The following is a 16,910-nucleotide window of genomic DNA, read 5'->3' as shown; positions in this document are numbered from 1 at the left end:
GTTGTTTGATGTTCATTAACTTTAGAGCATAACAATTATTACCCTTAATAATTTAAAATTATGCTTTGCAAAGTAAGTATGATAATATTAAGTATTCTAACCAATTTCTAAAATTCAAAGTAGAGTTTATATAACATCAATGGAACAAGAGTGAAACATGATAAACAACGGTCAAATTATGATCCAAGACTAACATAAGCATGTTTTATTTATTAATTTTTTATTACAAATCAAGACATCCTCATTGAGGCTCATAAAATAAATAAATTTGGAACAACCAACAACAAATATTTAATAATGAGAATTGCTTTTATTTGTATGTTGTATAATTTATAATTTATACTATTTTATAAATAATTGATTTTATAACATGACAAGTGATGTTGGGTTGACATGCTCTTCGATACCATGTGGAATCCTTTTGACTTAGAGCTACAAAGTGGTGAGGTCACAAACAAGGGGAGCATCCCCATATGACAAAGTTGAGGCTCAAACCTATGAGCACATTGGATCAGCCAACATATAAGCTTGTGATGATAATGACTAAGTGCAGGTTTGAACCATACTAAACACAAAAAGAAAATCACCACTTTAAAATTTGTACAAATTATTATATAAAACGGAATGATTTACAATGAAGAGGTGAAGTTTCATTTAATGTAAACATTCAACATCTTTAAACAATGATAGTCAGCTCACATCATGAATGAGATTTAATTGAAAGAGTACTCCCAAACACATAATATGGAAAACTTAAAAAATTGGTTCCTTGCGGATCTCACATAAAAAAGAAATTAAAAAATTGAACGGAAATACTAAAAATGGGGCAGCCTTAAACCGCACCCACTAAGCAACATATTAAGCCTAGAGCATGTTAGTCAACTCTAAGTGTTTAACACTTTTAAGCCTAGAAGTATATTCTTAGTGTGACCACACACATTAAGCAACATATTAAGCCTAGAAAATATCAGTCAACTCTAAGTGTTTAGCACTTTTAAGTCTAAAAGTATAAGCTTAATATGTGCAATTTAAACAATTCCCTAAAAATGCCCATGAAAATTCAATATCATGTCCCTAACCATCACTAGCCAGTTTTGCATACTCCAAGAAACATAATTAAGTAAAAACTCTAATTATTGAAGAAAAGACATAGCAAGGATAACAACAGGCGCAGTTTTATATTTTCGCTCATACGACAGATGATACATAGATACGAAGTGCAAGGCTTATTATATCAACGTAATATATATACGAAGTACAATGCTTATTTTTTCAACAAATGTACCGAAAGATTATGAGTTGGTGCACTGCATTATTACATTTCTATTATCACATAACCTGGCGACTACGGTCACCATGGAGGGAGCAAGCAGGGGTGTTATGGCACTGGTAACCGCACTCCAAGCTATAAAACACTGTTTCCACATAATTAGACTTGCAATAATCCTCCGGAATAGTTAAGGGGCGTTCCTCGTGAGCGAAGCACTCGGTGAAACCGGTCACAGAGTCCACTACGTATGGCTTGTACTTGTATGCTATTCCCTTCCTCAATGTCTTTTAACAGAACGAAGATTACGATCAATACATTTATGAAGCTCAGCTAAGCTCCTTCGGTAAAACCGATTAGAGAAGACATAAAAAAAGAGAAACAAAACATACCACAGCGCTGGCCCAGACATCTACAGGAGTCTGTGTCATGTTCTCCACTTTAGAAAGGACCCAACTGCCCATCTCAGGAGCGTTTCCAACGATCTTAAATTGTCGCCCAGACATCACCCTTTGAACCAAGACAAATGTTACGATGACATCTTCTCCCTGCAAACGCACCTAATGATGGCAAATTTCTTATGATTCTTATATGCACTACATTTATCAAATTTATAGTAAGTAGCATTTAGTTAAAGACATAAGCTAATCTAAAATATTAATGAAATGTATAGTTAAAAAATCTAATCCAAATTTGTTCCAAGCTATTGTGTAGTATTATTATTGACAAGAGAAGAAAAGAGTAATTAAAAGTTACAGACCCTCCCTTGGTCGGAGCAAGCATTGTTTTCATGGCAATCGTAACCGCAAGAGATGCTCCAAAACACTGTTTCCACATAATCAGACTTGGAATAATCTTCCGGAATAGTTAAGTGGCGGTTCTCGTTCGCCGAGCACAAGGTGTTACCACTATCAGAGTCGACTACTATTGGCTTGTACTCGTATGCTGCTCCCTTCGTCAATTTCTGTTGAAAAAACCAAGATTAAGATCAATACGTTTAGAGAAGACAGTAAGAAAGAGAAACAAAACATACCACAGAGATGGCCCAGGCATCGCCAGGAGTCGATGTCATGTTCTCCACTCTAGAAGGCTCCCAATTCCCCAGCTTGTCACTGTTTCCAACGATCTTAAACACTTGCCCGATTTCGGCACGTTGAACCATTATAAATGTTACTATCACATCTTGACCCTGCAAATAAGATATAAAATTTCATTGGATTCTCACGCGAACGACATTTACAGATTTTATAATAGTATTTAATTAGAGACATGAGATCTTCAGTCTATGACAATTATTCGCAAGAAAATTTAATTAGACTATGTATATTTATAATCACAGCAAGATAACTAGAGAAGCGAATTCAGAGATAACTAATCGAACATGAGACAGACCATGTTGATGAGGGGGGTGAAGTTAACCAGAACCAAGAAAAACATGGTTTTGCTAGTTATTTCTCAATTTTCTCTTTAAGTAAATTATCATCATGAATGAATATGAATGTGATCCTAAATATTGAAGAAAAACATATATTTAGATAATCTAATCCAGAAAACTTAGACGCTATTGTGTGGTATTATGATTAAAGAAGAGAAGAGTAGTTCAAGGTTACAGACCGAAGAACGGACTGCATGAAGGCAGAGCGCACCCACAAAGAGGAACAGCAGGGCAAGGCTTTTTAGCTGGACAGCCATGACTTTTTCTTTGCTCGGAGCAATCAGAGAAAGAAGGATGTTCAGTAAATGATAAGGGAAGGACCTTCATATAGAGGGATTAAGATGGTGACAAGAATGGACCCACGTTAATTGAAAATGACGTTTGCCTTACCCATTTGTGAAAGGGCACCTAGATGTTTGGACCCACGTTAATAATAAGAACGTGGGAAAGGAAGACAAATGTTTTAAACATGTGAATGTAAACAGGGTGATATCCTAAAGATTGGATTTTAAAAAATTCCTTTTGATTTCAACGGGACACCTATTGTCTCAAAATTTCAGATAAAGAGGCACGCGTCTATTCTGGTTCTAAAACAACAGTACGGATTGACTAACATGCGTGTTAGTGGCATGTTTTACACCGTCGATTTTGCAATAAACGACTGTGATTGACTAACCTATTACTAACACGTACGAAAGATCTGTTTTAGAACCAAAATAGCTTCAGCCTATAAAAAGCCTCTACATAAATTAATATTAATTTATTGTAATATTTTGATGACTATAAATCTGGTTGTCAAGACCAGGAAAAAGCTAAGCAACGTGAACTCGCGAATAAAATATCATCAACACAGCTATCAACAGAGCTATTTATCATGTTGATCTTAATCATCGCAGACAGAAAAGAAAAAACATGAACGACTATATTTTACGTGACATCCGTAATTATTTTCATGACTAACCTTATCTCAATGTTTCCTTTCACGCTATCAAAATGAGTTGTGTATAGAACATTTGGGACGGCGTTCACTGAGATGGAAATTAAATATAAAATTTACGGCATTCGAATTTCAACGACCACATGCCCTTGACAAAGACTAATAAAGCACTTCCTTTGCGTACATCACTCAGGTTATAAACGTTAAACTTACAGTCAATCAGATAACAAGAGTAGTTATTTTTTCCCTTGTAAAAGAGAACCATGTATAATCATAATTATCTTGAATACAGTAACAAAGCTCTCACTCTCTTACAATAATATTTATTTTACAGGGAGGCTGCACCATGGGCATGAGCAAAGTCGTGGGAAAGCAGGGTTGCACCATGGGTCTATTTAGCAAGGAACGATTATCGCTCACAATAAGAAAGAAATGGAATGATCCTGCAATGGGGGTAAATAGGATAGCCATTGGAAAAAGCACCAGAACCAACATTCAAAGCTTCAGGAAGCACTCAAATAGCTGGCAAAACGGAAAGGAGAAAGAAGCATATGAACTCCATAACAGGCAGGAAAATATGAAGCAATTTTTCAAACCCTCTCGACAACCATTTAAGATAGTCTAGAAAAAAATGAACCTAAGAAGCAAGCCATTTGTAATCCCATTAGAAATAACATCGATAGCAGTAAACAGATTAAATGAGATTGCTCTGATAGTCAAGTGAGGTGAACACGAATTGGGGGAAGGAGATTCAGAGGATATAATCAAATGGTGGAAGGAGAAATTGGGTACCAAATTTTGACACAAGTAGCTTCATGACTAATAAAACCCTAAAATGGTTTATACTGGAGGGCTTGCTGGCATAATATTAGGGTGAAATAGAAATCATCAGAATAGGAGATGCTTTGGGTTCATTCATAGGAGTAGACGAAGAAGCAAGCTATTTGTAATGCCATAAAAAATAACATCGACAACAATAGACATATTAAATTGATATACACAACTCAGTAAAGATATTCATTTGCATCAATATTTTGTAAGAAGGCTACTATACATGTGGATTTTGAAGGAAAGAAACTTTCACAACTCAAAACACCTACAACTTAACTCAACTTACAACCTAAAACTACATATACTTTTATGTCTAAAGATGCTAAAAAGGAGACACAATAACTAGGAATCAACAAATTTACAGCTTAAAGCATCGATCACTCAAAAACAGATACAATAACACAAAAATTTGAGAAGGTAAAATAGCTAATCTTATTGATTTCCAAGGTTCCCACTGTAATACATGACCAAAAGAGTTACATAAAAATGGCAAAATCTACAGAAGGACTTCAAGAGTCACTAGACATGAATTGCATAATCAGAACTGCTTACAAAATCTGTCATATAAGTGACTATATCTAACTCTAACTAAAAATCCACCAAAATAGGACCTAAAAGCTCAATTGGTCGGATATACTCTTTCACCCTAGAATCTAGCCCCTCAATCTCCATGAAATGAGCCCATAATGTATGGAAAATTCATACAACACTAATTCCATCACAAAGAGTCACGAAATAAACCTCAAAATGCTCAATACTTTTTCAAAAGGCCTAAATTTTCCCGGACAAAAAATGAAACATCCCCTAGATGCTCTCCCTATGTTTGTAACCAACTCATTGACAATTATATATGCTCTCAAATGCACCAAGTCACCCTTCATTTGCGCTTAAGAATAACAAAATGAATTAAAAGGTTTATAAACACCTTAAAGTCAATTCCTTTACAATGAATAATATGGAAAAAAAGAAAAAAATCAATTAGGAGTCAAAAGCACATATATGTGTTGTATACTTGGTCTTCCTTCATAGGTTTAAACTCAACTCCTAGGGTGACAAGGCACTTGTCATTAATCTTATTCTTATCTCCCCACCTTGACTTGGCCTCCTGGTAACACTTGCCATCATTTTGATCAATAACATCTTTTATTGTTAACGATGCTATGCAAGGTAAACACAATACCTACGGGGAACTTCAGAAGTAATTTTTAAAAGAAAAAAGAACAAAAGTCTATTGGTATACTCTAGGGTAAATGTAATCCTAAGTTGAGGTATTTTTATTTCATTTGTTCTATTCATTTTTTGATGTTGGTATGATGGATGTGTTGCATTGGTTTTGTCATTGATGTGAACACTTATCAACACTTATCTTTCTAGAGATCTTTGGTTATGTTGAACCGATACACTATGTTCACCAGCATGTTCAATGAATTTATGCACAGTTCACTGGTAGGTTTTATTGTTTAGTGGCACTGAGGATAATCAGTTATCATCTGGAGAGTACTCGGTTATGTCGAAGACATGGTTTGGACACTTATTTTCATGATTTGGTTATTGGTCTAATCGAGTTGGCACATTTGTTATTACCGACAAATTGATCTAGGTTATGGACTGGTATGCATTATCTATTCCAGATCAACACAACAGGTTATGGAGATGACTTATTGATTGGTTATTATTGTAAATGAATTAAACTGACATGATGCATCACATATTTTTTAATTTGTAATTAATTTAATTTTAATATTCTTAGTGAGCCAACCTACACATTTGGTCTTAGGTTTTGTTATATATGTAAGATCTCATTTGTGAGATTATGTGAAGAGTGGAATGTAATATGGTATGGTAAGGTTGTGATATTTGGTATATGTGAATATAATTAGAGCTAGTCATGCATACATCATTTGAAGATTCAAGGAAGTTATGAAGGAGATAATTAGAGCTTAACTGGTACTGAATCTAACATAAGAAGATGTGATTTTGAGCAATACATTATCTAGGATTTAACCATCCTACTGTAGTCATTGTGACTCCCATTTGAGTAGTGAGTTCTGAGTAGTTGGCCTTTCTGTATGTGGAGACCCCATTTGTACACACATACTATCTCTAGTAGTATCATCTGATTGTGGGTAAGGTTTCCCACCATGTTTTTTCTCCTTATAGGTTTTCCATGTACAAATACATGTGTTATGTGTTGTGGATGTTACTAAACTTCACCGATACTATTATTAACTATTAAACTGTCAACCGACATTAAGTTTGGTTTACCAATATTATGCATCAAGTTTGATTAAAATTTATATTTGGGTTGAAATTAATAGACAACTTATTCACCCCCCTCCTCTAACTTGCCTCTGGGTCCTAACCATTGGTATCAGAGCCAGGTCCTCTTTTTTGCAAAATTTTAACAGCTTAAGGAGATTCTATGGCAACTATCTTTTTTAGGAAGGACACTCTGAAACTTGATGGAACTAACTATGTTATATGGAAGATCGGAATGGAGACACATCTGAATTGCATTGGAAGAGACATATGGAATATTACAAAGAATGGCTATGTTGGTCCTACACAAAGTCAACCTAATCCAGCAAACTTGGTTAAAACTCAGGAGAATGATTGCAAAGAAAGAGAAGTACTTTTGAGCGCCTTGTCATATAAGAAAAGCATGAGATTATCAGACTAATCTACTGCTAAAGCTATTTGGGATAAATTGGAGATATTGAATTAAGGAGATACCATTGTCAAAATTGCAAAATTGGAATGCTTCCGAGTCAGGTATGAAAATCTGAAAATGGAAGAAGATGAAAGAATTTATGCTTTTAGGGAAAGAGTTATTAAAATTGTTTTGGGTATACAATATTGTGGAGGATCCTTGAGTGAAGATGAGATTGTTTGTAAAGTTTGAAGAGCATTTCCACCGACATACAAAATGAAAGTAACTACTATTAATGAATTGAGAACAATGCCTAATACATCAGTATCTAGAGATACTTTGGTTAGAAAACTTTTAGCTTTTGAGCTTGAGGAATTTGGTCTTATTGCTACAATTAAGACAAATTTAGTGTTCAAAATAACACCATCTGCAACATCATCAGCATCATCTGAGAAACCTGATTGGAAAGCACTTTATACAAAATAACTTGAAGACATCAGAAAGGAAAATGAAGAACTAGAAGAACTTGAAGCACTATTTGCAATGAAAATGCCTAGAGGTCCAGTTGGAAGTAAGTATGAAGGTAAAGCACCATTTAAATGCTTTAATTGCAATAAAATTGGTCATATGACATCTAGGTGTCCTGATAGACATGCATGATTGAGAGAAGAAGCTAAAAGAACATATAAGCCTAACCCTGAATATCAAAGATACAAATTTAAGAAGAATAGAGATAAATCATGTTACTATGCTGATGAAGGAGTTATTGATGATTCTAATGAGGAATCGATAGAAAATGGATAGGCTTTTGTTGCAATAATAGAATATCAACTAGCACCTACTATACAATCGGTAGAATAGGCTCTGTTAGCTAAAATTGAAGAAAAGGGTGAATGGATCATTGATTTCAGATGTTCACATCATATGACTTGTGATAAAAGTAAATTTTAACGTTACAGGAATACAATGGAGGTCTAGTAAAATTTGGGGATGATAAAGCTTGTTTGATTAGAGGAAAAGACACTATATCTTTTGATGGTAAGCACAATATTGACAATGTTTATTATGTTGAAGGTTTGAAGCATAGTCTTTTGGGTGTTGCTCAATTAGTTGAAAAGGGATTTCAGTTACAATTCAAGAATGGTAAACGGAAAATCTTGAACAAAAATGGGTTGGAAATTGCAACTAGTAATCAGACTAGAGGTAATATCTTTCATTTGAATAACAATGAGAAGACATGCTTGATTGCACATATTGATGAAGGATGGTTATGGAATAAGAGACTTTGTCATGTAAATTTCAATTGCATTGTAAAGATCAGTACAACTAAGGTAGTAAGGGATTTACCTAAGATTATAAAACCTCACAATCTAGTATGTAAGGAATGTCAATTTGGAAAGCAAGTTAGAACAAATTTTAGGAGTACTCTAGATAAATCCAATAATGTTCTTGATTTAATTCATATTGATTTATATGGTCCAAAAAGAACTAGAAGTCTATATGGAGATAGATATTTTATGCTAATCATTCATGATTATTCTAGAATGTGTTGGGTTACTTTTCTCAGGGAGAAATCAAAAGCTTTTGGGAAATTCAAACTATTCAAGGCAATTGTAGAGAATGAAACTGGTAAGAAAATCAAATGTTTAAGATCAAATCAAGGAGGTGAATTCACATCTAAGTAATTTAATACATTCTATGAAGTGAATGGAATGAGAAGACAGCTATCAGCACCTCCCACACCCTAGCAAAATGGAGTTGTGGAAAGGAAGAACAAAACTATTATAGATGCAGCTAGAAGCATGATATCAAAAGCAAACCTACCTCATGTGTATTGGAGACAAGAAGTAAGTTCAACGGTTTACACATTCAACAGAGCTCACATCAAAGGTGAAACCGGTAAGACCCCTCATGAACTATGGTTTGGTAATACTCCTACTCTTAAATATTTCAGAATATTTGCAAGAAAATGTTATATTAGGAGAGATGAGTATGTTGGTAAATTTGATCCTAAAAGTAATGAAGGAATATTTCTTGGTTACTCATCTAAGAGAAAGGCATATAGATGTTTTCATAAAAGATTGCAGAAAATCATTGAGAGTGCAAATGTGAAGATAGATGAACAGTTTAGAGGTAATTCAAGATCTATAGATTCTGAACTGGCAATTGAGATGATCATAAAAGAACCTACACTGAGTGCACCAGTACAAAATGTAGATCCTGTCACACCGGCATCATCAGAGAATTCCACAGTTACTAAAGAACAACAACAAATGAATAAACCTAGCTATGTAAGATTGAATCACTCTGAAAGTCAAATAATTGGGAATATGTATCAAGGTGTAATGACAAGAAGAAGACTAACAAATGAAGATATATGCTTAATTTCTCAAATTGAACCAGCATCTATTTTTGAGGCATGTGAAGATAAACATTGGATTAAAGATATGGAAGAGGAATTGCAACAAATTGAAAATAATAAGACATGGACATTGGTTGGCCGACTTAAAAATAAAAATGTAATTGGAACTAAATGGGTATTCAGAACTAACTTCATGAAGATGGTAAGGTAATCATAAATAAAGCAAGATTAGTGTGTAAGGGATATTCACAGAAATAGTGAATTGATTACAATTAAACCTTTGTATCGGTAGCTAGAATTGAGGCAGTCAGACTATTTCTTGCATTTGAAGCACATAAGAACTATAAAGTATATCAAATGGATGTTAAATGTGGATTTTTGAATGGTGATCTTGAAGAAGAAGTTTACATTGAACAACTTGATGGATTTTCTTTGACAAATGACAAAGATATGGTTTGCAAGTTAAGGAAAGCTTTATATGGATTGAAGCAAGCTCCTAGAGCTTGGTATGCTAGATTGGACAAATATCTTTTGAAGCTCAGTTACATTAAAGGTAATGCTGACAACAACTTATATTTCAAAGTGACTAATGATGACATCTTAGTTATTGAAGTTTTTGTTGATGACATCATTTTTGGAGGAGAAGATGGATTGTGTAAAGACTTTTCTAATAAGATCCAAGAAGAATTTGAAATGTCTATGACTGGGGAGATAAAATTCTTTTTGGGATTGCAGATTTCATAGACTGATAAAGGTGTATTCATATGTCACTCAAAGTACTTGAAGGAACTACTAAAGAAATTTGGTATGGAAAACTCTAAACCAATAAGTACTCCTATGACTACAACTGATAAACTATCACTAAAGGATGATTTAGCCTTTGTTAATCTGAAAAGATATAAATCTATGATTGGAGGTTTGCTATATTTGACACAAAAAAGACCTCATATTATGAATGTAGTATGTATTGTTTCAAGATTTCAGAGTAAATCCTAAGGAAAATCATGAATCAGTAGTGAAAAAGATTTTCCGGTATCTATAAGGCACAACAAATCTTGGCTTATGGTATCCTAAAGATAAAAAATGTGATTTATGTGCATACATCAATGCAAATTGGGCAAGAGATGTAGATGATAGAAAGAACACCACCAGCGGAGCATTCTTTCTTGGTAGCAGATTGATTTCTTGGTTGAGCAAGAAACATAGTTGTACATCATTATCAACAACAGAATCAAAATACGTTGTAGCAACCACTAATTGTACTCACGTATTATGGATTAAACAAATGTTGAAAGACATAAAGGTAAAATGAAAAGAGCCTATAATTATTAATTGTGATAATTCAACAACAATTGATATATCAAAGATTCTGGTATTTTCCTCTAAAACTAAACATGTTTCTATCAAATACAATTTTCTAAAAGAGAATGTTGAAGAAAAGGAAGTGAAATTGGTTCATGTGAATACTAAATAGCAGATTGTAGATATCTTTACAAAGCTTTTGAATATCTCAGACAACAACTTGGGGTAATACCCTAACCGATAGAGACTTAGACAATTGGAGATTGATATCAAATTACCACAAATTAATAGAGAAACCTTTTTTCTTTCTTTGATGGAGGAGGGCTATTTCTCAGGGGGAGTAGTTGGTATTTGTAATTAGTTCTATGAACTAGTTGTATCTGGTTTTTGTATTGCTTTTGCATTTGATGTCAAAGGGGGAGAGATATCTATGGAAAAATTTTGTATTTAGGAATCATTATCCTAGGGGGAGAGATATTCTGTATTTTGATTTCTATTAATTGATCTCATTGGGAGATTGTTGGTTTTTTGGTTTTTTGGCATTCTAACTTTGGCACTCAGATGTTTTTCCATCTTGTGTTGCCATCAATACCAAAGGGGGAGATTTTTGGTATTATGGATGTGTTACATTGGTTTTGTGATTGATGTCAACACTTATTAGCACTTATGTTTCTAGAGATCTTTGGTTATGTTGAACTGACACATTATGTTCACCGGCATGTTCAGTGACTTATGCATAGTCACTGGTATTTTGTTCACTGACAGGTTTTATTGTTCACCGACACGGACAATGATCTATTATCATATGGAGATTACTTAGTTATGTCGAAGACATGGTTTGGGTACTTGTTTTGGTGATTTGGTTATTGGTCTAATCGATTTGGCACATTTCCTGTTACTGGCAAATTGATCTAAGTTATGGACTGGTATGCGTTATCTATTCTAAATCAGCACGACATGTTATGGAGATGATTTATTGATTGGTTATTATTGTAAATGTATTAAGATGACTTGATGCATCCAATATTGATTTATTTGTAATTGATTTAATTGTAATATTCTTAGTGAGCCGACCTACTCATTTGGTCTTAGGTTTTGGTATATATGTAAGATCTCATTTGTGAGATTATGTGAAGAGTGGAATGTAATATGGTATGGTAAGATTGTGATATTTTGTATATGAGAATATAAGAAGAGCTACTCATGCAGACATAATTTGAAGATTCAAGGAAGGTATGAAGGAGATAATCAGAGCTTAACCGGTACTAAATCTAGCATAAGAAGATGATATTTTGAGTAGTACATTATAAATGATTTAACCATCCTACTGTAGTCATTACAACTCACCTTTGAGAAGTGAGATCTAGACAGTTGGTCTTTCTGCATGTACAGACCTCGTTTGTACACACATACTATGTGTAGTAGTATCATCTGATTGTGGGTAAGGTTTCCCACCATATTTTTTCCCCTTAGGATTTTCCACATTAAAATATATGTCTTATGTGTTCTGGGTGTTATTTCTTTTCTGTTTCATGCATTAAACTTCACCGATACTATTATTGACTATTAAACTGTCAACCGACATTAAGTTTGGTTTACCGGTATTATGCATAAGGTTTGATTAAGTTATATTTGGGTTGAAATTAATAAACAACTAATTCATCCCCCCCCCCCCCCCTTGATTTCCTCCAAGTCCTAACATTCACTATCTATTGGTTGCCGACATAAGGTTTCAAAACCCTAGTTGACACCTAGTGTATGGCTGCGATGAGGGTCTCTTCTCTTTCTAGGATCAGATGGAGAATTTTCTTGGAGATCTTGCCACTCTCTTATGGTCGAATAGGTAAGTCTCTATGTATAATGAGTACCAGCACTACAATAGCTTTAAAAATCTATATATATTTGACCATCCATTTTGATTCTTGTTTAAACAAAAATCACTGAGTTCATTCAAAAAATGCCATCATTTTCAACTATATTTCTATTATTTATCTCAAAATATTCATGAAATTTGTATTCACTACCCGTAATAGAATGGGTTCTCTATTTATCATGAGTCACGACCCTCTGTTCTTTGCATAATTTAATGGTATTTTCAGGGGGTTTTGGATCTTGAAACATAGGTTTACTGGGTATTTGGCTCTTTTCCTCTTTGATGAGATTATTTCTACTATGTGTATCTTCATGGCATTGTGATACCAATTCTTTTGAGACTACACTATGCCTGTATGTGATTGTTATTTTTATATGCTTCTAACAAGTTCTTTTGTGTTGACCATACTAGGCATACTGAAGCATGTTTGTTATATTTTTACTTTAGACTTATCATTGTTGTCATTTGGTAACTTGTGACTATCATTGTAGACCTGCAGTAAATAAGTGTGAGCATCGCCCTGCACCCAACTCATTGTGATTGATGCCAATATCTTCATTTTGTACTTCTGCCCTTGATATTGTTTTATTACTTAAAGCTATGATCTAAATTCTTTTCATAACCCTACAGGGGTTGTATTTGCATTTACTTAGGATTACACTTTTTTTTCTCACTATTGAGAATGCTTTGTGATAGTCAAAATGACTGTTCTCTTAATTTAGCAGACCTTGTAGCTTATGATTGCCTGTCATATTCATAATTCCCTCTTCATTGTAAGAAACATCAGATTGCTTTTAATACTGCTCATCACTTGAACTATGAACTATCCTCATTATGATCTTTAGGTTTATAAGGCATAAGGCCTTGAATGCTTAGTGACGAAAATTTTATTTTCTCAGATAGTGATCTCCCTTTTGGATTTATTTCTTTGAAGACCATGACAATGAAATTATCTTGGAAGACCATCTTTTCATGGCTGCACTATGCACATTGTTTAATAAAGGTTACCCTCTTGTATGGAGATGTAAAGAAAAGGTTAGCATTAGTGTCTTAGACCTGTAGCTGTCAATTTTCTCATAGAGACCCTTCATTTCCTTGTCTTCAATGGTTTGGTCTCATTGATCCCCAAGTTCTCCATTGATGCCTTCATGGTCATCTAAAAATTCATCTTTGCATTAAGTGTTGTTTGTGTTTTCATTGATTGTTGATAAATATTACAAATTTTTCACAATCCCTTCCTTATAGGCTAAAAATATGCCCCTTTTGCCCACTGTGTATGACTGTTAACTGTGGGACAGTCATTTCATCACTGTATACTCTGCTTGTGTACCTATTAATCATAAAAAAGAATCTCTATCAAGTTGATAACCTCACCAACCTAGCATGTCCCAACACTTATTATCAAATTTTCAATAATGATTGTCACATAACCCAGCTCACGGACCTCTCATGGTCACAACTTTAAAATTGTTATATTTAGACAGTATGACCTTTCATTACTCTATCATTGTACTTTGCCATAATACCATGTTATGTGTCAGCCTCTTCATTAAGCTCGAACTCTATTCACTGTCACTGCTTGACATTCATTGCTAACTAATACACTCATGTAGCTCATGATTGATGTTATGAAATCACTATAACTGAGATTCTTGTTATTAAATCCTGGAGCTATCTCTTGATTATCTTTACACAAATGACTGAATTGGTTGTAGCATTATGATTATGAATGAATCACAACTCTTTGTCTTTGACTATGCTATGTCTTGATATAATCTCTTCCTCTATGATTCCTACTTTGAATATGAATTTGCTTGCAATCTACGAGGTTAGTGCATATTATCTTTGATATCATTTTATAATGCACTTAATGATTTATCATGCTATTATTCTCATCTCTTGAATCAAGATGTTGGGCTCAAGCCTTGTGGGAGCCACACTTTACCCCACATACCTAAATAAACATGATTGCACCTATTACTGCACATGAAACAAAACCAGTTAGAAAAATAAATGCACATAGGGGCTATCTTATGCATGTATGCGTAAATCTTCATGTTTAGTGTGTAACCTTTCATTGCTTTGAACCTTCTTCTAACTCATTATTCAGACTCTATGCAAGAAACATGAAACCTAAGGACCAAGGAAAGCTAGGAGAAGCAAGACAACACCATCAAAAGAAGATCAGATAAACACTACCAGTCATTCAGGCAATGACTAGTTACATCCTTTACATGTTCTATTTCTTAATGGTTACTCAATCATGTATAAATAATAGTTATATGTATTTATTTGAGAAAATTCAATCTCATGACTTGTTATGAGAGACATGTATTTTATCATCTTCAATAAAGATTACATTTCTTCAAAAAGACATTCAATCTTTTTATGCTTCATACATTTATATCAATGAAATGATTTTATTTTGCAATCTTGTTTTCTATAATCTCTTTAGGTTATTTCATTGGTGTACTTGTATGCTACATAGAGAGGTTATTAAATGTACCATTATCTTGAAAAACTTGGTGGCTATACCTGATTGAGCTTGTAGGTTAAAATCTAGTAACATTTTTAGTGATTTTGGTCGGATGTTTGCCTGCTAAATGTTAGAAGTTGTAGCCTTGTCTATACACCGAGCATAAAGTCACTTAGTAGTCATGACTGAAACTCAAAAACTTAGCTTAGTGAGGGCTATTTCTTGCATTAGGGTAACTCAACGAAATTCTTGAATGGACTACTACCATTTTCCTAAATTATTGGATATGGATGTATGATTTGTGACAATAAAACACAAGTGTTACTATCATAAACTATATATGTATTCTCAATTAGTTAGTAAGGGTGACAACAATACAACTTAACAAACCATTACAACCTGATAGATTGAAAACTTGGAGACTTACTAAAAACATGAAACCTAAACTAAGACTACTCTAATATGCATGATGACACTCAGGGAAAGGAAACATGAGATTATAACCTACCCTAAACTAACAACAAGACAAAACCATGTAAACAAAACCATTTACTTGAAGACTGAAATAACTACCCTTCCTCCTCAGAATTGAATGATTTACATGCTTGATGGCATCTAGGAAAAAAAATTATACTGAGAAATGGTCAACTAGTTGATGCACCAACTTATGAAAAAGATAAAAATATTCACTTACCTTCCTAAATTGATCATATGCAATGCAATTGAGGGGACGATAAGTGAGTTGATCATACTCTTGTTTAGCTATTAGTGCATCCATAGTGCCATCTCCAATTAAAAATTCATGTGTAGGTAAGTTATTGGGCTCCATACTAGCTAAATATCTAATAGGGAAGCCTCTTGAACAAGTAAATCTTGGGCTCTCCTTGATGATCTCCTGATTGTCAAACAACCAAGGCATGTGCTTACACACTTGCTTTACATATTGCTGCTCCAAATGACCACTCATTCCTTCATTAGAGGAAGGAAACTATCAAAACAACGAAGTGACTTCTTCTAGCACACTTTCATTTAAAACATCAGCCTCAGGATCTTTTATACACCAGAAAGGAAGTTGTTTATGCTCCTCATTATCCTCATAGGACACTCTAATTCAGGCTTGTCTTCCTCAATGAAAGAAGGAAAATTCTCAAGCAATAAACTAGCCTATTGAAACCAAACTTCAATGGGTATATCAACTTCCAACTCTTCCGTACAATAGAAAGGAAGCTCCTCCAACTAGCTATGACTTTGCACCTCAAGTTCGTGATGTTCCACTTGTTATTTTAGTACCTCTACAGGTTGGTGTTCTATATTATCATGACTATCAACCTTTTCTAGGTCTTTGATATCCATCTTAGAACAAAAATGCTCAATAATGTCATAGCACAAATCTTCATAGAGCTCAACATTAGATTTCTCTTTTGTAACATGCTCAAAGACATCAAAACTCATATCCTCGAAGAAGGTATTAGATTCAGTTTTATGTTGTTACTCCAAGTCTAATGCTCCATTGTCCTATTGCTGACTATTGGTCTATTAGTATTATGGATGTGTTGCATTAGTTTTGCCACTGATGTCAACACTTATCCTTCATGAGATCTGTGGTTATGTTGAACCAAAACATTATATTCACTAGCAAGATCAGTGACTTATGTACAATCACTGGTATAATGTTCACCAGCAAGTTATATGGTTCACCAGCACTGAGGATGACTTGTTATCATCTGGAGATCACTTGATTATGTCCAAGACGTGGTTTGGATACTTGGTTTTGGTA

At 34.0% G+C, this 16,910-nt stretch overlaps 2 protein-coding genes across 2 annotated transcripts; both read right to left on the bottom strand.

Moving 5' to 3' along the window:
- Positions 1 to 1,241: 1,241 nt before the first annotated feature.
- On the bottom strand, positions 1,242 to 1,794 carry LOC131856318 (uncharacterized). Its single transcript, XM_059207948.1, has 2 exons — positions 1,660 to 1,794; positions 1,242 to 1,554 (listed from the first exon to the last, which is right to left on the bottom strand). Exons 1-2 carry the CDS (start codon positions 1,771 to 1,773, stop codon positions 1,330 to 1,332), a joined length of 339 nt encoding a protein of 112 aa, XP_059063931.1. The 5' UTR covers positions 1,774 to 1,794; the 3' UTR covers positions 1,242 to 1,329.
- A 218-nt stretch (positions 1,795 to 2,012) lies between these two features.
- Positions 2,013 to 2,959, bottom strand: LOC131856619 (uncharacterized). Its single transcript, XM_059208466.1, has 3 exons — positions 2,882 to 2,959; positions 2,301 to 2,456; positions 2,013 to 2,231 (listed from the first exon to the last, which is right to left on the bottom strand). Exons 1-3 carry the CDS (start codon positions 2,957 to 2,959, stop codon positions 2,013 to 2,015), a joined length of 453 nt encoding a protein of 150 aa, XP_059064449.1.
- Positions 2,960 to 16,910: the final 13,951 nt, after the last annotated feature.

The sequence above is a fragment of the Cryptomeria japonica genome, chromosome 7 (genome assembly GCF_030272615.1).
Source record: "Cryptomeria japonica chromosome 7, Sugi_1.0, whole genome shotgun sequence".
Lineage (NCBI taxonomy): Eukaryota > Viridiplantae > Streptophyta > Pinopsida > Cupressales > Cupressaceae > Cryptomeria > Cryptomeria japonica.
Note: the sequence above shows the minus strand (reverse complement) of the source record. Positions and strands in the feature narration are given on the sequence as shown.

What these genes read in the sequence shown, in the direction of transcription:
- LOC131856318 (XM_059207948.1), bottom strand. Translation starts at nt 1,773, where the DNA reads ATGTCTGGGCGACAATTTAAGATCGTTGGAAACGCTCCTGAGATGGGC. An exon ending in ATGTCTGGGCCAGCGCTGTG is followed by an intron (nt 1,555 to 1,659) that starts GTATGTTTTGTT and finishes TTCTGTTAAAAG; the next exon opens with ACATTGAGGAAGGGAATAGC.
- LOC131856619 (XM_059208466.1), bottom strand. Translation starts at nt 2,959, where the DNA reads ATGGCTGTCCAGCTAAAAAGCCTTGCCCTGCTGTTCCTCTTTGTGGGT. An exon ending in TTCATGCAGTCCGTTCTTCG is followed by an intron (nt 2,457 to 2,881) that starts GTCTGTAACCTT and finishes TCTTATTTGCAG; the next exon opens with GGTCAAGATGTGATAGTAAC. An exon ending in ATGCCTGGGCCATCTCTGTG is followed by an intron (nt 2,232 to 2,300) that starts GTATGTTTTGTT and finishes TTTTTTCAACAG; the next exon opens with AAATTGACGAAGGGAGCAGC.